The 26447-nt window shown below is 43.1% G+C and overlaps 1 protein-coding gene across 1 annotated transcript in view; it reads left to right on the forward strand.

The window, feature by feature from the left end:
• trappc9 (trafficking protein particle complex subunit 9) overlaps nt 1–26447 on the forward strand; it is a 1276086-nt gene that overhangs the window by 135562 nt on the left and 1114077 nt on the right. The window contains exon 12 of the mRNA XM_085993951.1: nt 16335–16420. Coding sequence (XP_085850077.1) covers nt 16335–16420 — 86 coding nt within the window. The remainder of the gene's footprint in view (nt 1–16334; nt 16421–26447) is intronic.

Genomic DNA, 26447 nt, shown 5'->3' on the forward strand with positions numbered 1-26447 from the left:
TTTTGATAAATCCTTTTTCTCAAGTAATGCAAACAATTATAATTAACAAAGCAAAATAAAGTGCAATCCATTTAATTTAGGGTGCTACATGCTGTAGTGACCTAGTTTAACTTTGTGTTAGGTAATTACAATTGTACAAGACTTTTTAATGTCCGCTTTAAAATGAGGAAAAATTGAACAATACCGAGTTGACATTTTCACTATGTAAAATGTAAGACTGAATTTAATTTGCTTTTGGATTCATTCCAACTTGGAAGTTCTTAAATTTGACATTCATTAAAATATGACATTTTGGAAGTATAGCCTTAGAAATATTGTAGTAGGAAACTATGTACGATGTTAAAATACCCTTTTTGTATTGAAATCGAATGTTTGCATTTTTTGCCGAATTTGAAGTTTCCTTCTGTGTAATATGCAAACTGTGTTGAAGAAAGCATTGTATACAGTCTGCTATTGTAAGTGGTTGAAGGCTTGGTAGTAACCAGAAGTGCTCTAGTCATCGAGTTAAAACGAGTCTCTGGATAAAAACACATGGTGGTAGCTTTCTCCTCGATTTTGGAGTTAGTGACTAAATTGAACAAAAATTGTGTTAAACCTTATTAATTTGTGATTTCTTGTGACTGAGGCATTACACTTTCTTTAAATGTGAAAATTTTAAATACTAGAACACTACTAAAATCAATTTCCCTACATCACATTTCAGCTACAATTAGAATGGTTATTTCTCTGAGGAAAAAAAATCACACATGTCTCCGCTCGTTCAGTTGAACAGTTTCCAGAAATAGCAGGAAGACTTGTGTTTATTTATATAAATAGAATATAAGGGGTGAACAATTTTTTGAGGATGTAACTGGTAAAATAGATAAGGGAGAACCAGTGGATGTGGTGTATTTGGACTTTCAGAAGGCTTTCTGTAGTGTATGTACCTTGAAGAAGGAACTATATTCTGCAGCCCCTGTGTACTGCAGTACCAGTAGTGACCACCCCTGTATATAAGCCTGTGAAGTAACTTTGTATAGTAGTTCCAGTTTTGTCTCCATTCAGTAAACACCTGTTACAACCAACTTCTGCAGTCCGTGTCTCCATTACACACGGACGTTACATTGGCGACGAACAGATCCGAACTTACCTGCAGTTCTGCATCACCTCACAGGGATTCATCCCTGAAGTGAAGTTATTAGAGGTCGAAGCCAGAAGGAAGAAATCCAAAAATAAAATAAAAAAACAGAAGAAACGGGCGTCGACCGTGGGCAACCGCCCTCTGATTCATCGAATTCGAAGATTTGCAGGAGAGGCTGTCGAGAGCTGGGCTTGGTTATCCAGTCTATGGTGTTCCAGCTAATTGGGCTGGTGGCAGGTAGTACACTGATCCTTCCTGGGCTGCGGCGGGCTAGAGCTCGATCGGATGGCTTTTCAACGGGGCCGAGCAGCGTTGTCGGGAAGAGGAGAGAGAGAGAGGGTGGAGCACACAGGGCGCGGCCGGTGCTATGAAGCCGGGCAGCGTACAGACCCGCGAAGAGGGAGGAAAGTGTCCCATAGGGTCTGCTCTGACGACGGGAACAGTAATTAAAATAAAAGAAATTAGAAGCGCAGAAAGCCGCGAGGAGCTGCAGTTTGCCACAGGGACCGCGGAGAGCGGCGTTGGCAGCAGCATGGGGAAGAAGGCAAAGCGCGGGAGGTGCCATCTTAGATCTCCAAGATGCCGAAGACTGGCAATATCACTGCCTTCGATAATGAAATAGAAGACTGGACCACATATGTGGAAAGAGTCGAAGTATATTGCAAGGCAAATGAAGTAGCCGATGAGAAAAAGGCATCGGTACTACTAAACTTAATGGGCGCAAGAACGTACGGCCTATTGCGGAACCTGATCACTCCAGTCAAACCGATGGCGAAGAGTTTTAACGAAATTGTTGATATCCTACAGGAACACCTAAATCCTACACCGCTGCTGATAGCAGAAAGATTTAAATTCCACAAGAGAAATCAGCATAAAGATGAGAGCAATGCTGATTACCTTACAGAACTACGCAAGCTATCAAAGCACTGCCAGTTCGGAGCAGGACTGGCAGATACCCTACGGGACAAATTTGTCTGTGGACTCCTGAGTGAAGGAACCCAGAAGAGGTTACTCTCGGAGAAAGAGCTGACGCTAGATAAGGCTTTCAGCGTGGCAGTATCGTATGAAGCAGCAGCAAGGGGAGCTGCGGAAATACAGCAAAAGCCACAGGAATACGGCACCCATGAAATGACGCGGGGATTTGAAAAATGTTATCGCTGCGGCAGAACAGCCCATGACCAGAAGGACTGCTGGTCTAAGGACAAAACATGCAGGCAATGCGGAAAGATGGGACACATTGCACGAGTTTGCAGGTCCGGGAAGAAGACTAATGACAACAAAAAGACTACTAAGGAAAAGTACAGGAAAGTACAAAAGATGACGGACAGTAGTTCCGAAGAGCGATAGTGAATCCGGGAACAAGAGACTAAGCTGTCTCAAACTACACAACGTAATCACAAAAGAGGATTACCGAACCATTTGGGTCACCCTCACGATAGCAGGGTCCCAAGTCAAAATGCAATTGGATACAGGATCAGCCCTGACCGTCATGAATTGACGAGACTACGAGCGGCTATTCTCACACATACCCTTGAAAGACACATCCATTGTCTTGAAGACATATATGGGGCAGAAAGTATACCCCAGAGGGAAAATAAGGGTGCCTGCCGAATACAACGGCAAGGAAATACAGAAATTGTATCTGTACATACTGCAAGATGGTGGACCACCGTTATTGGGACGTGAATGGATCAGAAAGATAAGTTTAGACTGGCACTCCATTCAGGCACTGACTGTGGCTGGTAAAAAGGATGACGATGTCACACCTGGACGATTGTCAAAAATCTTAGCTAAAGCTAAAGAGGTATTTCAACAAGAACTGGGAACTCTTAAAGGCGTAACCGCCTCGATAAAAATAGAAGAGAATGCAATTCCCAAGTTTTTCAAAGCAAGACCGGTACCGTATGCAATTCGCCCAGCTGTCGAGGCAGAGCTGGAGAATGCAGGCGTGTTAACTAAGGTAGACTGGAGCGAGTGGGCGACACCCATCGTTCCTGTCATGAAGAAAACGTTAAACAATAAGTCTGCGGAGCCAAGGAAGGTTCGCATCTGTGGGGACTTCAAGGTGACTGTGAACCCAGTCCTTCACACAACAGTATCCTCTTCCGAGGATAGAAGATATTTTCGCCTCACTATCTGGAGGGAAACGTTTTACAAAAATTGACCTAGCACAAGCATATTTGCAGATGGAGGTTGAAGAATCCTCTCGGAAATATCTCACGATAAACACTCACAAAGGTCTTTACCAGTATAATTGACTGGTATTCGGAGTTGCATCAGCTCCGGCTATATGGCAAAGAGCGATGGAACAAGTCCTGCAAGCGATTCCGGGGACTCCGTGTTACTTGGACGACATCCTAGTGACAGGTGAAAATGACAGTGAACACCTTGCCAACTTAGAGCAGGTGCTCACTAGACTAAGAGAACATGGGCTACGAGCCAATCGCCCCAAGTGCGAATTTTTAAAGAAACAAATATCGTATTGTGGCCACGTGATTGATGAAGAGGGGTTACATAAGTCCCCTGACAAAATTGAAGCGGTAGTTAAGGCTCCAGCACCTGAAAATGTGTCGCAACTGAGGTCATTCCTCGGATTGGTGAATTACTACCATAAGTTTTTGCCGAATTTGTCCACAATTCTGCACCCACTGAACGCCCTGCTACAAACTGGAGTAGCATGGAAATGGAGCCATGAATGTAAGTGGGCCTTTCATAAGTGTAAAGGCCTGATCACTTCAAGAGAAGTATTGGCTCACTACAACCCATCACTACCGATAAGACTGGCGTGTGATGCGTCTCACTACGGCGTTGGAGCGGTACTGTCACATAAATCCCTTGATGGTTCAGAGGCCGATAGTTTTTGCGTCACGCTCGTTAACTGCAGCCGAGCGTAACTGCGCCCAGATTGACAGAGAGGCCCTCAGCCTGGTGTGGGGGGTGAAGAAGTTCAATCACTACCTGCACGGGCAGAAATTTACTCTACTAACTGATCATCAACCTCTTGTCTCCATTTTCAACCCTAAGAAGGGCGTCCCGATAATGACAGCACAACAGCTACAGAGGTGGTCCCTTTTCCTAGGGGCACACCAATATGACATCGAGTACAAAGGAACTAAACAGCATGGGAATGCTGATGGATTGTCGCGCCTACCGGTGCCGACGGTGGAAGAAGCACCTGCAGTGGATCCTGTGGAGATATTCCACTCGACCATAGTCGAATGTCTACCTGTGACGAATGCAAACATAGAAAAGGAAACACGAACTGACCTGACACTCTCCAGGGTCTATGATTTAACGGTGAAGGGATGGCCAGCACATGGCGAACCACTGTTGCCAGCATTCTCGCCGAGAAGAGAACAGCTGTCAGTGTGCCGAGGAACCTCGATGTGTGGATCCAGAGTAGTAATTCCACCCAAATTGAAGGATAGAGTGCTCAATGAGCTTCATGAGGGTCATCTGGGAGGGGTAAAAATGAAGAACTTAGCCAGAGCGTTTGTGTGGTGGCCGGGAATCGATAGAGAAATCGAAGAGATGACCAAGAGCTGTACAGGATGCCAGAAGGTCCAAAACGCCCCACCACAAACCCCTCTACATCCATGGGAGTGGCCCTCATCTCCATGGCAAAGGGTACACATTGATTTTGCTGGTCCATTTATGGACTCGATGTTTTTAATTGCGGTGGATGCACATTCAAAGTGGCCAGAGGTAATAATAATGTCCTCCAACACCCACAGAAAAAACTATCACAGTCTTACGAACCATATTCGCCAGAAATGGGCTGCCTGAACAGATTTGCTCCGACAATGGACCACAGTTTGTGTCTGAAGAGTTCCGGAGGTTCTTAAAGAACAATGGTGTTAAGCATTACACATCCGCCCCATATCATCCAGCCACCAATGGATTGGCTGAGAGGTTCGTTCAAACATTCAAGAAGGCTATCAAGGCAATGTGTAATGAAGACATACCCCTACAACACAAGGTGGATAACTTCTTGTTTGCCTACCGGAATGCGACACATGCGGTTACCAACCAAACTCCAGCCATGATGTTATTCAATGGAAGACTAAGATGCCACTTGGATTTGGTTAAGCCAAACATCAGAAGAGATGTGGAGAACAGGCAGTTTCAGAATATGAATGAAAGGCCAACCAGGAGTTTCAAGATAGGTCAACCAGTTTTGGCTCTGGACTACTGCACAGAGAAATGGCAGCCAGGAACGATCTGCACACGGCAAGGACCTCGAATGTATACCGTGGACGTTGGAGAGCGCATTGTAAGACGCCATGCTGACCAGATTCTAGAGTCACTGGAAAACATCAAATCTATACCACGATCCTATACACCCGGTGATGAAACCGAAGCGCCAATTGCATCTACCTCAGAATCGGTGATATTGGAAGCAGACAAACCAAACAACGACGTTGCTCCCGAATCAACTTTGCCAGAAGAACCTGATACCCCAAAGAGGCGTTATCTGGACAGAATCAGGAAGCCTCCTCAAAGACTGAATTTATAATTGATTAACTTCAGCTAATGTATATAGCAACTGTAATTGTAAATATGTTATTTAATTATTAATCGAATGTTATGTACTGTTTAGCTAAAAGGGGAGGAATTGTAGTGTATGTACCTTGAAGAAGGAACTATATTCTGCAGCCCCTGTATACTGCAGTACCAGTAGTGACCACCCCTGTATATAAGCCTGTGAAGTAACTTTGTATAGTAGTTCCAGTTTTGTCTCCATTCAGTAAACACCTGTGCTAACCAACTTCTGCAGTCCGTGTCTCCATTACACATGGACATTACACTTTCGATAACTTTACACGCTAATCTCTGATGCGGGACCTTAAGGCACATGGGATTGGGGGCAAGGTATTGACTTGGATAGAGAACTGGTTGGCAGACAGAAAGCAAAGAGTTGGAATAAACGGGTCTTTTTCCGAGTGGCAGGCAGTGACTAGTGGAGTACTGCAGGGATTGGTCCTTGGACCCCAGCTATTCACAATATATATTAATGATCTAGACAAGGGAACTAGATGTAATATCTCCAAATTTGCAGATGACACAAAGCTGGGTGGGCATGTGTGCTGTGAGGGGGATGCTGAGAAACTCCAGGATGATTTGGACAGGTTGGGTGATTGGGCCAAAGCATAGCAGATGCAATATAATGTGGATAAATGTGAGGTTATCCACTTTGGTGGCAAAAACAGGAAGGCAGATTATTATCTGAATGGCAATAGATTGGGAAAAGGGGAAGTGCAATGAGACCTGGGTGTCCTTGTGCACCAGTCGCTGAATGTAAGCATGCAGGTTCAGCAGGCGGTTAAGAAGGCAAATGGTATGTTGGCCTTCGTAACGAGAGGATTCGAGTACAGGAGCAAGGATGTTTTGCTGCAGTTGTACAGGGCCTTGGTGAGACCACACCTTGAGTATTGTGTGCAGTTTTGGTCACCTTGTGAGGAAGGATGTTCTTGCCATGGAGAGAGTGCAGCGCAGATTCACCAGACTGATACCTGGGATGGCAGGAATGACGTATGAGGAGCGATTGGGTCGATTAGGCTTATATTCGCTCGAGTTTAGAAGAATCGGAGGGGATTTCATTGAAACTTGTAAAATTCTAACAGGACTAGAGAGACTAGATGCAGGAAGGATGTTCCCGATGGCGGGGAGTCCAGAACCAGGGGTCACAGTCTAAGGATAAGGGGTAAGCCATTTAGGACTGACATGAGGAGGAATTTCTTCACCCAGAGTGGTGAACCTGTGGAATTCTCTACCACAGAAGTCAGTTGAGGCCAATTCATTAAATATATTCAAGAAGGAGTTAGATGTATTTAAGGCTAAATAAAGGAATATGGGGAGAAAGCAGGGACAGGGTACTGAGTTTGGATGATCAGCCATGATCTCATTAATTGGTGGAACAGGCTTGAGGGGCCGAATGGCCTATTCCTGCTCCTATCTTCTATGTTTCTATGAATATTGCCTGAGGTTATTAGCTAAGGAAACTGATCAAAAGATGCTCTCTGTACACTTCCAGCTGGAAAACATAGTTCAGAGGAAATATGAATTTGCACAGGTGTAGTTTGTGCATAATTCAGCATATATGCCTTGTTTCTTTGGTGTGATTTCCCCTTCAGTTACAAAATTGACTTGTAAGCAAGAGGTAAAACATCACCATTTAAAAAAGCTTGGCCTATTGCACATCAAATAAATACTTCAAAATGAGTGTAATTTTAAATGATTTGTAATTTAAAAAAAAAAACAGACAAATGTGCTTCTAGAAAATGAAGCGCTCCAGAAAAGTGAATTTCAGACAGCCTGATGGTTACTTTGGGTTTCAGGATCCCAACAATCTTTTTCCCCTGTCGAAGTATCGGTCCGGAATTTGCGGTCAGCCGCGAAGTGAGGGTGTTTGGCGCTGGCCCAGAAGTATGCTTTGCACAAGGATCTTGCGATCCCTTTGTCGAGAACTTCGGGTTTTCTGATCTTCAGTTCAAATCAACAAAGTATAGTGGGGGTCCCCTAGTGCGAACTGCTGTGACCGCAACAAGCTGTTTAAGTAGCCAATCAAAATGCAGAATTCTCACAGACAGCGAACAAGGAAGTGAGTAAACTTTTTTAAAAAATGTTAGAGAGCGCAAAACAAAGATTAGGGCTGTCACATCAGGAAAAGGCAAACCTGAAATAAAGATGGACAAACTTTTTAAAAAAAATTACATTTTTTTTGGAAAAATTTATTAATTTTAAGTTTTTATTAAAATGGACAAATTTCACACTGCACAAAAATAAAATTAGTGTTACAGGCCCTTAACATTTGTTTAGCAGTAATAACACTGTTAAAACCCCAGTTACACCTAATCTCTTTGGGTCTAACTTTCAGTGGGGAATTTAATTACCGTGGAAGAGTCGAAGTTTTCATCAGTTTCCCTGATTTGGCTGATTACACATTGCTGGTTCTGTGGGGGGTAGTGGGGTGCACTGCGCAGAGTGTGTCAGAACTGTCAATGACGGACTGTAACTTCAGGATTTCTGCACGCGCCAAATCCAAAAGTTATGGTCAGTTTCAAAGGCGAAATGACCGTGAACGTTGCTGAATGGCATCATCCCAACCGCAAATTCCGGGCCATTGGGCTACAATGTCATTTAATATTTATCATAAAATTGATCTAACACAAGAATAATATCCACATACTGTGTCGGAATCTTGAATATGTATGCTTTTTGTACTAATAATCCTTTAGTTTTTGCTACAGGCTGCTTTTTCTGCTGTTTTATATTGTAACATTGAAAAATATAATTAATGTCATAGAATTCTTTTCAAACATCAACTTGGAAACTCAGTTCCCAAAGAGCACCAACTAATATTCACTAAATGTAGATTATTTCCTGGCACACTGCATAATTCTGTTTTTAAATTGAGGTTTTAAAATATTTAAAATAAACAATTCTACGAAGAACTATTTTATCCTTAGTTGGAAAGAAGACAACACATTGAAGAGTCAATAACTGCATATGGCTTTACAATGATGAGACTGACAGACTTGACAAGCCTAACACAACACAGGCTGTGATACTTAACTTGTACAGGTCATTGGTTTGTCTTTGTCTGGAGTGAGGTGTATGCAGTTCTGGTTGCCATTACAGGAAGGCCATCATGGAACAGGTGCAGCAAAGGGCTACAAGGAGGTATGACAGGTGTCAAGTTTGCACTAGAGAAGATTGAGGGAGGATCTTACTGAGGTATTCAAGATCTCTTAAGGTATCAGCAAGTTGAAACCTGAAAAGCTGTTTACCAAGGCCCTGGGATTGTTAAAGTTAGGGCTTGCACTTCAGAAGATGAACTGACAAATCAAATATAACTACTTCATACACACAGTCATGAATATTTGGAATGGACTGCCCAGAGAAGTGATTGAGGCTGAGTGCAACAGTAATTTTAAGAGGGAATTTCATTGGCATGTTTCTAAACATTAAGCATGTGGGCCTGAATTTATTATTTTACCAGTGGATTTCTGTGACATTGCTCAGAGTAAGACACAGGATACATGCTCTGTCTTAAATATCTGTTGTCCTTGTGTTGCTGATTTGTTCATGATCTTACACTTTCTTCTATTCCTCTTTGTCTCTATCTCTTTTCCTTTTGGAGGGGGGCAAGATCTGGTTGGTAGCGTGTTTTTTTCAGGCAGCAGTGATTGGAGAATGGGACAGGTCAATCCTGGAGGCTGACTTATCAGGTAGTGGGTATGGGGCGCTAGCCAGTGGAGGGATGCAGTGAGGATGAGAAGCAATCATGCCAGGGGAAACAAAGCAACAGGATAGGGCCATAGCCAAGTAACTTCTGGGATGACTGAAGGGTAAATACACTATAAGCATATGAATGATTTAAACTTTTTCAGATTAAACCTAATACTCAAGTGTGATGGAACTATAGATCTATGACCACCTTGAAAGCACAGGAAGTGTGTTCTACATAAGAAGCTTTTAGCATGTGACTAGTGGCTTGCCTATGGTTTTGCTCACAGTAAGTCAGAGGATGTGTTTTTTTGATCTGTCTTTTTGTTATATTTTTTCTCGCTCTCTCTTCTGCTTGTGTCTCTCTTACTTTCACTTCTCAACTTTGCATTTCTGTTCTTGTTCTCTGCTTCTATTTTCTTTCCTTTTCAGATGGGAGGTGGAGGTTGGTGTGGCAGGGAAGGGGAGCTGCTGGGTCTAAAGGTTGCATTTTCTCTGACTCAATCCTTGTTGCTTTTCCCATCCCCCTCACTCCCATGCACTTGTGCTGCTTCATAAACCTACCAACACCCTCTCCAAACAAACCCCTTTCCTACCCACTACCCCTTTACTCCTATTGTATGCCTGATCCCATTTTCCTCGGCTCAATCCCCATACCTTATGTCTTTCCTAACCTTTCGCTTTCCTCTTGCTCACCCTTCATCTACTCACTAACCTTCACTCATTTGCCTGTGGCCTCTCTCAATCCTCTGCTCTCACCATCTCTCACATTCCCAACCACCTTCCCCACTATCCTCCATCTATTCTCCCCTCCTTTAAAGTTCCCTATTAACTACTATTCCCGTTCCCTTCCCCACCTTGCCTATTCACTTACCTGTTCAGTGAACAACAACTTGCATTTATATAGCACCTTTTTAATGTAGTAAAATGTCCCAAGGTGCTTCATAGTAGCAATATTAAACAAAATTTGACAGAGCCACATATGCAGATATTAGGGCAGATGACGAGTTACGTTTTAAGAAGTGTCTTGAAGGAGGAAAGAGAGGTGGAGAGGTTTAGGGAGGAAATTCCAGAGCTTAGGCCCTAGGCAGCTGAAGGCTCGGTCACCAATGGTGGAGCAATTAAAATCCAGGACGCTCGAGGCCAGAATTAGAGGAGCGCAGATGTCTCGGAGGGTTGTGGGGTTGGAGGAGATTACAGTGATGGGGAGGGGCGAGGCCACGGAGGTATTTGAAAACAAGGATGAGAATTTTAAAATCAAGGCGTTGCTTAACCAGGAGCCACTGAAGGTCAGCGAGCACAGGGGTGATGGTTGAAAGGGACTTGGTGCGAGTTAGGATATGGGCAGCAGAGTTTTACATGACTTCAAGTTTACAGAGGATAGAATGTGGGAGGCTGGCCAGGAGTGCGTTGGAATAGTCAAGTCTAGAGGTAACATAGGCATGGATGAGGGTTTCAGCAGCAGGTGAGCTGAGGCAGGGACGGAGTTGGTCAATGCTCCGGAGGTGGAACTGGATGGTCTTAGTGATGGCACGGATATATGGTTGGAAGCTCATTTTTGGGGTCAAATATGACACCAAGGTTGCAAACAGTCTGGTTCAGCCTCAGATGGATGCCAGGGAGAGGGATATGGAGTCAGTGGCTAGGGAATGGAGTTTGTGGTGGGGACTGAAGACAATGGCCTCCGTCTTCCCAATATTTAGTTGGAGGAAATTTATACTCATCTGGTACTGGATTAGAGACCGTGGAGGGGTCGAGAGAAGTGGTGGTGAGATAGAACTGTGTGTTGTCAGCGTACATGTGGAAATTGACGCCGTGTTTTTGCATGATGTCGCCAAGGGGCAGCATGCAGATGAGAAATAGGAAGGGGCCAAGGATAGATCCTTGGGAGACACCAGAGGCAACGGTGCGGTAGCGGGAAGAGAAGCCATTGCAGGTGATTCTCTGACTACGATTAGATAGATAAGAATGGAACAGCGGGGTTCAGTCCCACCCAGCTGGACGATGGTGTCGAGACGTTGGAGGAGGATGGTGTGGTTAACCATGTCAAAGACTGCCGGCAAGTTGCGAAGGAATCGTTTACCTTTGGCACAGGCACATAGGGTGTAATTTGTGACTTTAAGAGCCATTTCAGTACTGTGGCCGAGGTGGCAACCTGATTGGAGGGATTCAAACATGGAGTTCCGGGAAAGATGGACACAGATTTGGGAGGCGATGTTCAAGGACTTTGGAGAGGGAAGGGAGGTTGGAGTTGGGGCAGTAGTTTGCAAGGATGGAGGGGGTCAAAGGTTCTTTTTTTTTTTTTTTTTTTTGAGTAGAGGGGTGATGACGGCAGATTTGAAGGAGAGGGGGACGGCACCCGAGGAGAGATAACAGTTAACAATATCGGCTAACATGGGAGCCATAGAAGGAAGTTGCGTGGTCAGCAGTTTAGTGGGAACAGGGTTGAGTGAGCAGGAAGTGGGCCTCGTGGACAAGTTGAGCACGGAAAGGGCACGAGGGGAGATTTGAAGAGAAACTGGAGAAAGGTGAGAGTTTAGGGCAAGGGGGAGCTTTGAGGGAAGTTTGGCCAGGTGGGTTAGGGGAAGGGATGGAAGTGGCAGAGGCAGCTGATCAGATGGCCTCAATCTTGGTGACAAAGACGTCCATGAGATCCTCGCACTTGTTGGAGGTGAGGATGGAGGAGGGGGGTTTAAGATGACGGTTTTCAGCATTCCAGAATGATCCTAGAATAGTGAGCAGTTTTGGCAGACGAGAGCAGGACCCGATAGTACTTTGTGGTCCTGCCAGATCTGGCGGTGAATGGCTAAACCAGTTGTCGCCATATCCATTCAAGTCTATGTCCTTTGGACTTAAGGGAGCGGAGATGAGTGCCGTACCAGGGGCAACAGCCAGGGTGAGAGAGAGGGTAATGGTTTTAATGGGGACTAGGGCATCTAAGGTGGTGGTGAGGGTGTCGTTGAGCAGATCGGTAGCTGCAGAAATGTCATGGTGAATGGAGGGTCAAAGGCTCGACTGTTGGGATTTTGAAAGTGCAGTTGTAAGTGAATTGGGGGAGTTTTTTTTCCAGGGGTCCCATCCCTTCTGCTCCACAAACCTAATGCAAAATCCCGATTGCCTGTCTTTCCACCTCCTTTCCCACTGGGTTCCCCGATAGCCCCTTTGCCCGTTTACTGGCACCGAAATAAGTCTCGGATCTATAGTGTGGCCTACTTGTGTTTTTTTTTATGCTGGGAAAACATACCTTGTAGAAGTTTTTATTGCTAAGAGTGGGAATGTGATGCTTTGTAAGTATCTAAATTCCATCTAGGTTTCAAATCCAGTTCACAAGTTTTAAATGTTAAAAATTTAATTTGTACTTGGAGAAAAAACTTATCTGGGAGGAATAGCATATTTCAGAGGCCAGATAAAATGTATAAAATGTTTGACCTTTGTTTTCAGTTTATTTGGTCCTGTAAATCCTCAGTTGTGTTGCTGTTTATTTTATCAGTTTTGTGTATAATTGCTTCAATACCAGTTACAGCCATATCACGAGACTGAGAAAAAAAAATCCTGCTTTCGATAATGTGATGATTACCATTTAGCAGTAGTTCCATTGGTTTCAAATAAGTCAACTTAAGAAAAAAAAAGAAATGCTTACAGACATGCAAACTCGGGTTGGTTTTGTATACCGAGTAAAATTAAAAATTTCAGGCCATTGAGATGTAATTGCTGAAATGCTGGCATATGAATCAGAAATTTTCATATTTTATTCCAAAGAATTTAAAATGCACTCAGATATGATAAACTTGGACTTTCTGAATTTTCCTTTTTGCTACAGTTTTTCTTACAAGCTCGGTGTAGAAGCTTTTGAATTAAATGCACATAGCATTCGCAACAAGGCGGATGAATTAATGGCACTAATAGAAGTAAATGGGTATGATGTAGTTGCCATTACAGAGACATGGTTGTAGGGTAACCAAAGCTGGAAACTGAATGTTCCAGGGTACTCAACATTTAAGAAGGACAGACAAAAAGGAAAAGGAGGTGGCATAGCTGTTAATAAGGATGAGATTGGTACAGTAGAGATAAAGATCTTGGCTCGGCAGATCCGTTATGTAGAACTGGAATCAGTTTGGGTGGAGCTAAGAAACAGCAAAGGGCAGAAAACATTGGTGGGAGTTGTGTAGACCACCAAACAGTAGTGGTAATGTAGGGCACAGTATCAATCAAGAAATTAGAAGTGCATGTAACAAGGGCAATACGGTAATCATGGGGGACTTTAATCTACATATTGACTGGACAAATCAAATTACCACTAATGGTGTGAGGGACGAATTCTTGGAATGCATGCGAGATGGTTTCCTGGAACAGTTTGTGGAGGAACCAATCGGGGAACAGACTATTCTGGATCTGGTACTGTGTAATGCGAGAGGGTTAATCAATAATCTTGTGGAAAAGGGACCTTTAGGGACAAGTGACCATAATATGATTGAATTTTACATTAAGTTTGAGAGTGATGTAGTCCAACCTGAAACTAAGGTCTTCAATCTAAACAAAGGAAACTACAAGGGTAAGAGGGACAAGTTGGCCATGGTAGATTGGGAGACTACACAAAAAGGTATGAAGGTGGACATTTAATGGCTAACATTCAAAGAAATAATGCATAATTTGCAACAAACATATATTCCTCTAGGGCATAAAAACCCAAAAGGAAAAGTGATCCAACCATGGCTAACAAAAGAAATTAAAGCTCGTATTAAGTTAAAGGAGGAAGCTTATAAAGTTGCCAGAAAAAGCAGTCAGCTTGAGGATTGGGATCTTTTTAGAAATCAGCAAAGGGGGACCAAGAAATTGATGAGGAAAGGGAAAATAGAATATAAGCGCTAACTTGCGAAAAATATAAAAATGGATTGTAAAAGCTCCTATAGGTTTGTGGAAAAGACTGCCGAAGGTAAATGTAGGTCCTTTACAGTCATACGGGAGAATTTATAATGGGGAATGAGGAAATGGCAGAGAAATTAAATAAATACTTTGTTTCTGTCTTCACGGAGGAAGACACAAAAACCTCCCAGAAATAAGAGAAAACCAAGGGTGTGGGGAGAATGAGCAACTTAAAAGAAATTATTAGTGAAAAAACAGTACTAGCAAAATTAATGGGACTAAAAGTCGATAAATCTCAAGGATCGGATGACCTACATCCTAGGGTTTTGAAAGAGGTGGGCATTGGGATAGTGGACGCATTGGTTGTCATCTTCCAAAATTCTATAGATTCTGGAACGGTTCCTGCAGATTGGAGGATAGCAAATGTAACCCCACTATTTAAGGAAGGAGGGAGAGAGAAAACTGGGAACTACAGACCTGTTAGCCTCATCAGTCGTTGGGAAAATGCTGGAATCTATTCTAAAGGATGCAATAACTGGGCACTTAGAAACTAATAGTAAGATTGGGCAGAGTCAACATGGATTTATGAAAGGGAAATCCTGTTTGACAAACCTATTGGAGTTCTTTGCGGATGAAACTAGTGGAGTAGACAAAGGGGAACCGGTAGATGTGGTGTATTTGGATTTTCAGAAGGCCTTCGGTAAGGCCCCACACAAGAGGTTGGTGAACAAAATTAGGGCACATGGAATTGGGGGTAATATACTAGCATGGATTGAGAATTGGTTAACAGACAGAAAACCAAGAGTGGGGATAAACGGGTCTTTTTCAGCATGGCAGGCTGTGACTAGTGGGGTACCGCAAGGATCGGTGCTTGGGGCCCCAGCTATTTACAATCTATATCAATGATTTGGATGAGGGGACTAAATGTAACATTTCCAAATTTGCTGATGATGCAAAGCTAGGTGGCAATGTCAGTTGTGAAGAGGATGTGAAGAGGCTTCAAGGGGATCTCAACAGGCTCAGTGAGTGGGTGAGAACATGGCAGATGGAATATAATGTGGATAAATGTGAAGTTATCCACTTAGGTAGAAAAAACAGAAAGGCAGTGTATTTCCTAAATGGTGAAAGATTGGGGAATGCAGATGCTCAAAGGGACCTGGGTGTCCTTGGACATGAGTCACTGAAAGTGAATGTGCAGGTGCAGCAAGCCATTAGGAAGGCAAATGGTATGCTGGCCTTCATTACAAGAGGATTTGAGTACAGGAGTAAAGAGGTCTTACTCCAATTATATAGGGCCTTGGTGAGACCACACCAGGAGTACGGTGTACAATTTTGGTCTCCTTACCTAAGGAAGGATATACTTGCCATAGAGGGAGTGCAACGAAGGTTCACGAGATTGATTCCTGGGATGGCGGGGCTGTTGTATGAGAAGAGATTGAGAAAACTAGGCCTGTATTCACTTGAATTCAGAAGAATGAGAGGGGATCTCATTGAAGCATACAAAATTATTACAGGGCTTAAGGTGGATGCTGGGCGAATGTTTCCCTTGGCTGGGAAGTCTAGAACCAGGGGCCACAGCCTCAAGATAAAGGGTAGGCCATTCAGGACTGAGATGAGAAGAAATTTCTTCAGAGGGTGGTGAATCTTTGGAATTCTCTACCCCAGAGGGCTATGGAGGCTCAGTCATTGGGTATATTCAAAACTGAAGTCGATAGATTTCTAACTAGTAAGAGCATCAAGGGATATGGCGATAGGGCCGGTGAATGGAGTTGAGGCAGAAAATCAGCCATAATCCCATTGAATGGTGGAGCAGGCTCGAAGGGCCAAATGGCCTACTCCTGCTCCTATTTCTTATGTTAACAAGCTAGTAATGAAGTATTGGAGTTAAACAATACCAGTAAAGTGATGAAGTACAATATTTATTTTTGATGTAATTTTTCCTGAAGTAATGCATAAGTATTACATCAATCAATCAGGGTTGTCACTGCAACATTTTTGGAGTTTAATTTCTAAGCTTCTGTCACATTAAGTATGTGCTTAGTATTTGGTTAGTCATATAGTTCCAGAATTGATTAAATCCTCCTCATGTTGACAATTGAACTTTTATTTTCTGTCCCAACAGATTTCCAGTGGGTGCAGGGAGATGTGTGTGAAGTTCAGCTGATGGTCTATAATCCTATGCCTTTTGAACTGAGAGTAGAAAACATGGTTTGTATTGCATTTTCCATACATTGTCAATTTATTAAGTCTGATTTTAGGATTTCTGCAATAACAGGGTATACATCCATTTTTCTTGCTTTTTTTGTAGTAGTTTCTGATAAAGCATGTAAATTTGTATTAGAAATTAGTAGCCGAGATGTCTAGAATAGGGGCTAACTGATGTTAGTTGGGGCTGTAGGGGTGTTACTATTGGCCCTAGTGCCTCTAGCTGGGAGTGGAAAATCAGCTAGTTGCTCCTTATATAATCCATTGACCCCCTAATGGAAAGTGCGGATGTTGGATGAAAAGGTATCGGTCTCGGTTGTGTGGTCTTCCCTGGTCTAAGAGCCTGCAGAGACTTTTGATCTAGGCTTATACACGAAGAATGAACACAGTTATTGTAGAACAGCAGGATTTATATCTGAGATTGCAACAAGTTCCCAATTGTTGCTGCATCATTCTTGGTGGTACAGACATTTCCTCATAGGGAATGAGTGATGACTACAACATACCTCTTCGTTGGTCAAATTCAAAGTGACATTGAAAATATCCTGAAAAAAATTGCTGCTCCCTCCCCTTTTCTTAGATGCAGAATGCATGGAATGGAGAGAGACTGAAAGATGGGAAAGGCAGCAAACAAATTTGGTAGTATCATCACAGAAATTTTTCTTAGCAGGACAGTGAAATATATGTTATATAACTGTCCTGCAAAGACACATTTTTCTATTTTACCATGTTCTGATTTTCCAGTTTTCTTTTTGAAGTGTACAGGTGGCCCTGACGAGATGCATGCAAGTCAATGCATGATGTCATAAGTGGGATTTTCCATCATGTCGATCCATTTAATGGTATTTTATTCAGCTGTCTATAGAAATTGTACATTCATTTTTGTTGGGTGCTGGGATGCAAACATAAATCAGTTTTAAAAGGCCAGTAGTGACAGTGAAGCTGTCAGTTGAATTTTTTTTATTATTCATTGCTCGTTGCCACTGAAGTCTTCCAAGAACCTTTGTGGTAATTGCTGTGTTACTACCTTTTTTCGACTCTTTCTGCCATTGTACAACAATGGGCTTTCCACTGGGCATTTCCCAACATTTTGAAAGAAGAGGAGGATCATGAAAGGGATCCAGACAGATCCGGCTGCACCTGACATGCTCTTTTGTTTCGTTTACTTGCCTGATTTTAGGAAACTGGACATATGGGCATTTCCCATCATATTTTGGAAAGCAATCCAAGTCTGAGAGCATATTATAGAGAGTGGTCAAAATCTGATGAGGGGTTTGTAAATTATTGATTTAATCATTAAATGGAAGTGACCATAATACAAATTTCAATCTGCACGCAAAAACCTAAGTGTAGCATCATGTAGGTTAGAATTTAATTAAGGATGTGATGCAACTGCTTTGGTTTGTTGGTATAAATATGTATCCTTTTTTATGTTGAACAATATTAATGCCTTTTCACATCTATAAAGTGGAAAATGATTTCCACTTGATTACATTTAACTGTACGAAACTTTAATTTTTGCGTCTCAAGTGGTTTTACTCTGATTCTGCAGCTCCAACGTAGTCAATAGTTGAGATATTTTCAAATTAGTGGTGTGTGAATTCTGTTTTGTGCATTGTTCATCAATGAACACTGTCACTTCAATAGCTTTCTAAAACATTCTTAAAAACAGCAGAGCTGGTAATTGTCATTGTATACCCTATGGTGCTCCTGTATACACTTGTCACTGAAATAAGTATAGATGAGGGGGGCCATTTGGCCCATCTAGCACATTCTTCTTTTGAAATTTATGATCTTATCACTCTAATTGTCCCTTGAATGACTGATTCCAGAGATTTTTCCCTCACTATCTTACTGGTGGTAATCACTGTGAAGGAGTGCTTCCTGACATCAAACCTAGCTTGCCTTTTACCAGTTTGCACCAAAGTCCTGCAGTTGTGATGTAACTAAGTGCTTAGGTTTAGCCGTTCCTATTCTATTTAGTATCTTCTACTGCCCTCTCATTTACCAGCTTTCAAGATTGAAGAGTCCATATTTTACCAGCCTTTCCTTGTAATTCAGACCTCGAACCTATGGATCAGCTTGATACCTCTTCTCTGCAATGTTTCCAGGGATTGAATGTATCCCTTGTACTTCTGACTAGAACGGATACATATTTCAAGGTGTGGCCTAAACAGAATTCAATCTTCAGCACAAAGACCTCAGACTTTCATTCTGTTGATTTGGCACCAGAGCTCAACATTTGGTTTGCTTCGTTAATTGCAACTCAGCAATGATTAGATGTGGTCAGTGTTGAATCTTTCGTTACCAGAGTCTTTTCCCCCAGATAGTTTGACACCATTAACTACTTGCTCGGTTTTTTTTTGTCCAATGTGCAGGATTTGCACTTATTAATACTGAATTTTATCAATCACTTGCAAATGTTGTCAGAGTTCTGTTATTCTTTCGTTGCTTCGTTAGATTCTACCCTCCCCAAGTTGAGTATCGTTGCCAAATTTGACCAACTTATTGTGAGACCAAAAGCAAAATACTGCAGATGCTGGAAATCTGAAATAAAAACAGAAAATGCTGGAAATACTCTGCAGGTCAGGCAGCATCTGTGGAGAGAGAAAGAGTTATACCGCCTTTTGAAATTGACCGCAAGTTCAGGATTTCCGCATGCGCTTGCACTAAATCCCGGACTTGCGATCTGTCAAGTTCCGACTGCACATCGGCTTCGCTGCACATTTCACCGACCCATTTAAATCAACGTGCTAGCGAAAAGTTGGGCTAATTGCCCACCTACTGCTCATTAATTACCCTGAAAACTTTTACGTCTGGTGCAAACGGGCAGAAACCTGTTGCACAGTAAGGGGAAGGGGGAATGAGAAAAATTTATTAGTTTATGCTGCAGTGAGGCACTAGTTCGTGTCTGAGTGGATACAAACTTTGAAAGAAACTTTAATTTGTTCGAGTTTGAAAACCGGACTTTTTTATGTCAAAGCCTTTTGTAGTTTCAATTTAATTATTTCCCAACTTCTATTTTAGTTTGGATTTAATTCACTGTCATGATTTCCTCATGTTATCAGACATTTAAGCTCTCAATTTTAGATTATTTAAATTAATCAAAAGTTAGTTAGTCTAATCGAGGAGAAACTAATTCGATAGGCCAATAAGACTGTAATTATAGGTTTGTGTATTAGAATCTTGGTTTGTGTATTAAATACTATTGTAATGATCATAATTTATTAATAAAACATTTCTGGCTGCTAAATTATTTTAAATGAGTTGTGGGTAAATCATCAATCTCCTTCTGTTTCCTGATTGGTTAAGGGTCAGGAAGTGAAAAGAGCACCGCCCCATGTGATCCTAGGTTTGCATATGCACAACGGTGCACCCCTGGGATCTGTGGGGCACTACGCTGCGCACAACTCTGCAGCATTTGAAAGCAACTTTTTGAAGGGAGGTTTGCACGAGGTAAGTGCGGATTTCGTTCGGATATCAGTGGCGTACTGCTTAGCTACGCCGCCGACTGCGAAATCAGGGCCAACGTTTCAGAGCGGTGACCTGTCATCGGAATCGAGAATCCAGACCGGTTATGTAGATCAGAAGCAGTGGGGCCTCAGCATCAATTTCTATGATACTCTATTCAGTGCATCTCTCCAGCTGGACACTACTCCTTTAACTGGTACCTGCTGCTTTCTCTCTTTGAACAAATTCTTTATGCACCTCCAAATTTTACCTTGCGTACCCCACTATTGTTGTAGTCTTTCCGATGGAGCTTTCGATTTTCATGTTGGATGCAAGTTACTCCCAAAAAAAAAAAAGAGGCAGACTTTGCCTCTTTATTAAAAAATTAATTGGCTGCCATATGCTGGGTTATTTTCATATAGGTAGTCTTCAACTTTGTTTGTCGTGTTGCCTTTATATTGCTAGTTATTGATGTCAAACTATAATGGTTTTGTAGTTACTCGGTTTATTTTAATACTTCTATTGAAAATCGGTACCATGTTAGCTTGTTTCCAATCCAGTGGGACCTCTCGTGTTCACTGAGTCCCTCATGATGATCACCACCATTTTGTCAATTTTGTCTTGAATGACTCTTCGCACCCCTGGTATGAAGTGTCTACTCTGGCACTTTATTGATTTTTGAGAGCTCTATATCTGTCTGCAACATTCATGCAAGTGATTGCAAAATCATTAAGTTTAGTCATGTAACCTCTTGTGATGGGTGGTATGTTGCTAGTATCTTCTCTACGCATGACTTTTAGGAAATAACCACTTAATATGATGTTTATTTTTTGAACATATGATATTTTTATATAACGACTTGTACTTTTATAGCAGTTGTAATATAATAAGCCTTTCACAAAGGTGAAAAAAACAATTGGGCAGTGTTGGGAGAAGGTTTAAGGATGGTCACTGAAGGCAAGGTCAGAGAGATCGATTTTAAGGGAGGTTTTGAAAGTGGGGTGATATGTAGCAAGGTAATGGGGTTGAGAAAGACCATTCCTTGTGTTTCTGTGCAATGTTTTCTTCTCGTGGTATTTCTACTGAGATCTGAAAAATTTCCAGCAACTTTTTCAGCGAATCTACAGGGCAACTTTTGTAAGCATAACTCATTTTTCTAATTTGTTTAAAAAATAACTTGGCATACGAAGCAGTTAAGTACTGGTTTAGAGAGCACAGGTCAGTTTAAAGACCAAGTTTCTGCAGCTTTTCATTGTTATGAGCTTTCAAAACTTTGATATGTTGTCTGCAGTTGATGGTGTTGCAGTATTTAATGCGATTACAAATTGACAGCTGAAGCATTCAGGTTATGTAATGTGCATGCCAAAATTCTTGATTCTTGCTGATGGTGTAAAATGGTATAGAGTCAGAGTTTTACAGCACAGAAAGAGGCCCTTCGGCCCATCGTGTCTGTGCCGCCCATCCCTCCCTAGCCAGTCTAATCCCATTTTCCAGCATTTGGTCCATAGCCTTGTATGCAATGGCATTTCAAGTGCTCATCCAAATGCTTCTTGAATGTTGTGAGGGTTCCTGCCTCTACCACCCTTTCAGGCAGTGAGTTCCAGCTTCCAACCACCCTCTGGGTGAAAAAGTTCCTCCTCAAATCCCCCCTGAATCTCCTGCCCCTTACCCTGAATCTGTGCCCCCTTGTTATTGACCCCCCTACTAAGGGGAAAAGTTCCTCTTTATCAACCCTATCTATGCCCCTCATCATTTTGTACACCTCAATCAGGTCCCCCCTCAGCCTTCTTTGCTCCAAGGAAAACAACCCCAGCCTGCCCAGTCTCTCTTCATAGCTGAGGCGCTCCATCCCAGGTAACATCCTGGTGAATCTTCTCTGCACCCTCTCCAAAGCAATCACATCCTTCCTATAGTGAGGCGACCAGAACTGCACACAGTACTCCAGCTGTGGCCTCACGAGCGTTTTGTACAGCTCCATCATAACCTCCCTGCTCTTATATTCTATGCCTCTGCTAATGAAGGCAAGTATCCCATAAGCCTTTTTAACCACCTTATCTACCTGTTCCGCTGCCTTCAGGGATCGATGTACATGTACACCAAGGTCCCTCTGACCCTCTGTACTTCCTAGGGTCCTACCACTCATTGTGTATTCCCTTGCCTTATTTGCCCGTCCAAAATGCATCACCTCGCACTTTTCAGGGTTAAATTCCATTTGCCACTTTTCCGCCCATCTGACCAACCCGTTAATATTGTCCTGTAGCCTGAGGCTTTCCTCCTCGCAATTTACCACCCCACCAATTTTCGTGTCATCCGCGAACTTACTGATCATACCCTTTACATTCTCATCCAAATCATTAATGTCGATCACAAACAGCAAGGGACCCAGCACCGATCCCTGAGGTACCCCACTGGACACAGGCTTCCAGTCACAAAAGCAACCTTCGACCATCACCCTCTGCCTCCTGCCACTCAGCCAGTTTAGGATCCAACGCGCCAAGGCCCCCTGGATCCCATGGGCTCTTACCTTCTTGACCAGTCTCCTATGCGGGACCTTGTCAAAAGCTTTACTCAAGTCCATGTAAACCACATCCACAGCATTTCCCTCATCCACACACCTAGTCACCCCCTCGAAAAATTCAATCAGATTGGTCAGACATGATTTACCCTTGACAAAGCCATGCTGACTATCCCCGATTAATCCTTGCCTCTCCAAGTGGAGACTAATTTTGTCCCTCAGAATTTTTTCCAATAATTTCCCTACCACAGATGTTAGGCTCACTGGCCTGTAATTCCCTGGTTTATCCCTGCTACCCTTCTTGAATAATGGTACTACATTAGCTGTTCTCCAGTCCTTTGGTACATCTCCTGTGGCCAGAGAGGTTCTGAAAATTTGTGTCAGAGCCCCTGCAATCTCCTCCTTTGCCTCACACAACAGCCTGGGATACATATCGTCCGGGCCTGGGGATTTATCCACTTTTTGGCCTGCTAAAACTGCTAGTACCTCCTCCCTCTCGATGCTAATATGTTCAAGTATGTCACAGTCCCCTTGCCCGACTTCTATGTCTACATCGTCTTTCTCCATAGTGAACACTGAGGCAAAAAATTCATTTAAAACCCCACCTACTTCATCTGGCTCTACACACAGCTTGCCACTTTGGTCCCTAATGGGCCCTACCCTTTCCCTGGTTATCCTCTTGCCCTTAATATACTTATAAAACATCTTAGGATTTTCCTTTATTTTGCTCGCCAGTGTTATTTCATGGCCCCTCCTCGCCCTCCTAATTTCCTTTTTAAGTATGCCCCTGCACCTCTTATACTCCTCTAGGGCTTCCACCGTCTTTTGTCTTTTGTAACTGCCAAAAGCCCCCCTTTTTTTCCTAATGCATTTTTGTATATCCTTTGTCATCCAAGGTTCCCTTTGCTTGTTGGTCCCACCCTTGACCTTTACAGGAACATGTTGGTGTTGTACTCTCTCTATTTCCCTTCTGAAAGCCTCCCACTGTTTTGATGTGGATTTTCCTATAAGTAGCTGCTCCCAGTCCACTTTTGCCAGATCCTGTCTTATCTTATTAAAATCGGCCTTCCCCCAATTTAAAACCCTGATTTCCGGGCCGTCTTTGTCTTTTTCCATGACCACCTTAAATCTCACCGAATTGTGGTCACCATCGCCAAAATGCTCTCCTACAGACACTTCCACCACCTGCCTGGCTACATTCCCTAGAATTAGGTCCAGTACCGCCCCCTCTCTTGTAGGACTTTCTACATGTTGGCTCAAAAAGCTTTCCTGGATGCACTTTAAGAATTCTGCTCCCTCCAAGCCTTTCACACTCTGACTATTCCAATTTATATTGGGGAAGTTGAAATCCCCCACTATTATTACCCTATTATTTTCACACTTTTCTGAGATTTGCCTACATATCTGTTCCTCTATCTCCCCCTGACTGTTTGGGGGCCTATAGTACACTCCCAGCAAAGTGCTTGCCCCCTTTTTGTTTTTAAGTTCTACCCATATGGCCTCATTTGAGGAACCCGCTAATATATCATCCCTCCTTACAGCAGTAATTGACTCCTTCATTAATATTGCAACACCCCCTCCCCTTTTACACCCCCCTCTGTCTCGCCTGAAGATTCTATACCCCGGAATATTGAGCTGCCAGTCCTGACCCTCCCTCAACCATGTCTCCGTGATGGCAACAATATCGTGCTCCCATGTGTTCAACAACAACTTCAGTTCATCCACCTTATTTGCAAGACTCCTTGCATTAAAATAAATGCCTTCCAGCCCTGCCATATTCCCTTTTGCCTTCACATCTTTGCTCTGCCTTCCCTGCTGACTTGTTTTTTCCTCCTTATTTGGCTGTACATCACCCCCTACTATAGCTCCACTCTGTATCCCAACCGCCTGCCGAATTAGTTTAAACCCCCCCCAGCAGTGCTAGCAAACCTCCCCGCAAGGATATTCTGCTATTATCCTTTGAGAACCCAATTTACTTTTTATGCTGATAGTCTGAACTGAAATCAATGCCACATTGAATTTGTATTTGTAATGTACTCACCCGTTCACATTCAAATTAGTTAAAAAATTTGGTTATGGTAGTAACATTTTAGTAATTAATTAGAATTGAATATGATTTTTCCTTCAGTAGTTGAACATTTGTGTTTTCAGTTTGTTGCCTTAAGTAATATTTTAACAATTGTACAATATAATGCAGTAGTACATACAATTAGACCTTTAATTATACTGTCTTTCTTTGCTTAAAAACTGTAACAGTAGAGAGTCATAGGGCTGGATTTTGATACAGGAGGCGGGACTACAACTTTTGGGGTTGTAGTCCCGCCTCCATCGAGTTGTGGCCAACCCACGCAATCTTCACTTGATTGACCTTGTTGAGCCCACCCAGTTCAGCAACAGAAAGCTGAATGCTGCAACTTTTGACAGCTCGCGGCCATTCTGCTTTCTGTGCCGGTGAGATGAGGGACTCCCGAGACCTGAAGGATGGAAGGCTGTAAAGGTAAGTAAAACTTATTTAAACACTTTACACACACCAAACACACTTACCTCTGCACTCATGCACACATCACTCACCTGAACACCAGACATCTCGAACTCTCCAAGCCCTTCAGCCCGACGGTCCACCTCGCTAACTGTTAACAGGCAGTTAATTGGCACTAATCCCCTTCCCATCTTGGGGAGGTGGCTCCCAGCACAGGTCGGGTATCCGCCTCCTTTGAAACTGGCATGGGGGCGGGATGATTTCGCGATTTTAACCCCCTACACGCCCCCAATCCCGCCTCAACGACCCAATGAAAATCGAGCCCATAGAGTCAGAGTTATACAGCACAGAAAGAGGCCCTTCGGCCCATCGTGTTTGCACCGGCCATCAAGCCCTATCTATTCTAATCCCATTTTCCAGCACTTGGTCCATAGCCTTGTATGCTATGGCGTTTCAAGTGCTCATCTAAATGCTTCTTGAATGTTGCGAGGGTTCCTGCCTCTACCACCCTTTCAGGCAGTAAGTTCCAGATTCCAACCACCCTCTGGGTGAAAATGTTTTTCCTCAGATCCCCTCTAAACCTCCTGCCCCTTACCTTGAAACTATGCCCCCTGGTTATTGACCCCTCTACTAAAGGGAAAAGTTCCTTTTTATCTACCCTATCTATGCCCCATATAATTTTGTACACCTCAATCAGGTCCCCCCCCTCAGCCTTCTCTGCTCTAAGGAAAACCCCCAGCCTGTCCAGTCTCTCTTCATAGCTGAAACGCTCCAGCCCAGGTAACATTCTGGTGAATCTCTTCTGCACCCTCTCCAATGCAATCACATCCTTCCTATAGTGTGGTGACCAGAACTGCACACAGTATTCCAGCTGTGGCCTAACCAGCGTTTTGTACAGCTCCATCATAACCTCCCTGCTCTTGCCTTCATTAGCCGATGCATAGAATATAAGTATCCAATATGCCTTCTTAACCACCTTATCCACCTGTCCTGCTGCCTTCAGGGATCTATGTACATGCACACTAAGGTCCCTCTAATCCTCTGTCCTTCGTAGGGTCCTACCATTCATTGTGTATTCCCTTGCCTTGTTAGTCCTCCCAAAATGCATCACCTCACACTTTTCAGGGTTAAATTCCATTTGCCACTGCTCTGCCCATCTGACCAACCCGTCTCTCGTCCTGTAGCCTGAGGCTTCCCTCCTCGCTATTTACCACTCCTCCAATTTTTGTGTCATCTGCGAACTTACTGATCATACCTCCTACATTCATAACTAAATCATTAATGTACACTACAAACAGCAAGGGACCCAGCACTGATCCCTGCGGTATACCACGGGACACAGGCTTCCTGTCACAAAAACAACCTTTGACCATCACCCTCTGCCTCCAACCACTAAGCCAGTTTTGGATCCAATGTGCCAAATTGCTGTGGATCCCATGGGCTCTTACCTTCTTGACCAGTCTCCCATGCAGGACTTTGTCAAAAGCCTTACTGAAGTCCATGTAGACTACATCAACTGCACTACCCTCATCCACACACCTAGTCACTCCCTCAAAATTCAATCAAATTGGTTAGGCATGATCTCC

The sequence above is a fragment of the Somniosus microcephalus genome, chromosome 7 (genome assembly GCF_052327205.1).
Source record: "Somniosus microcephalus isolate GS21.2 chromosome 7, FLI_Smic_1.0, whole genome shotgun sequence".
NCBI lineage: Eukaryota > Metazoa > Chordata > Chondrichthyes > Squaliformes > Somniosidae > Somniosus > Somniosus microcephalus.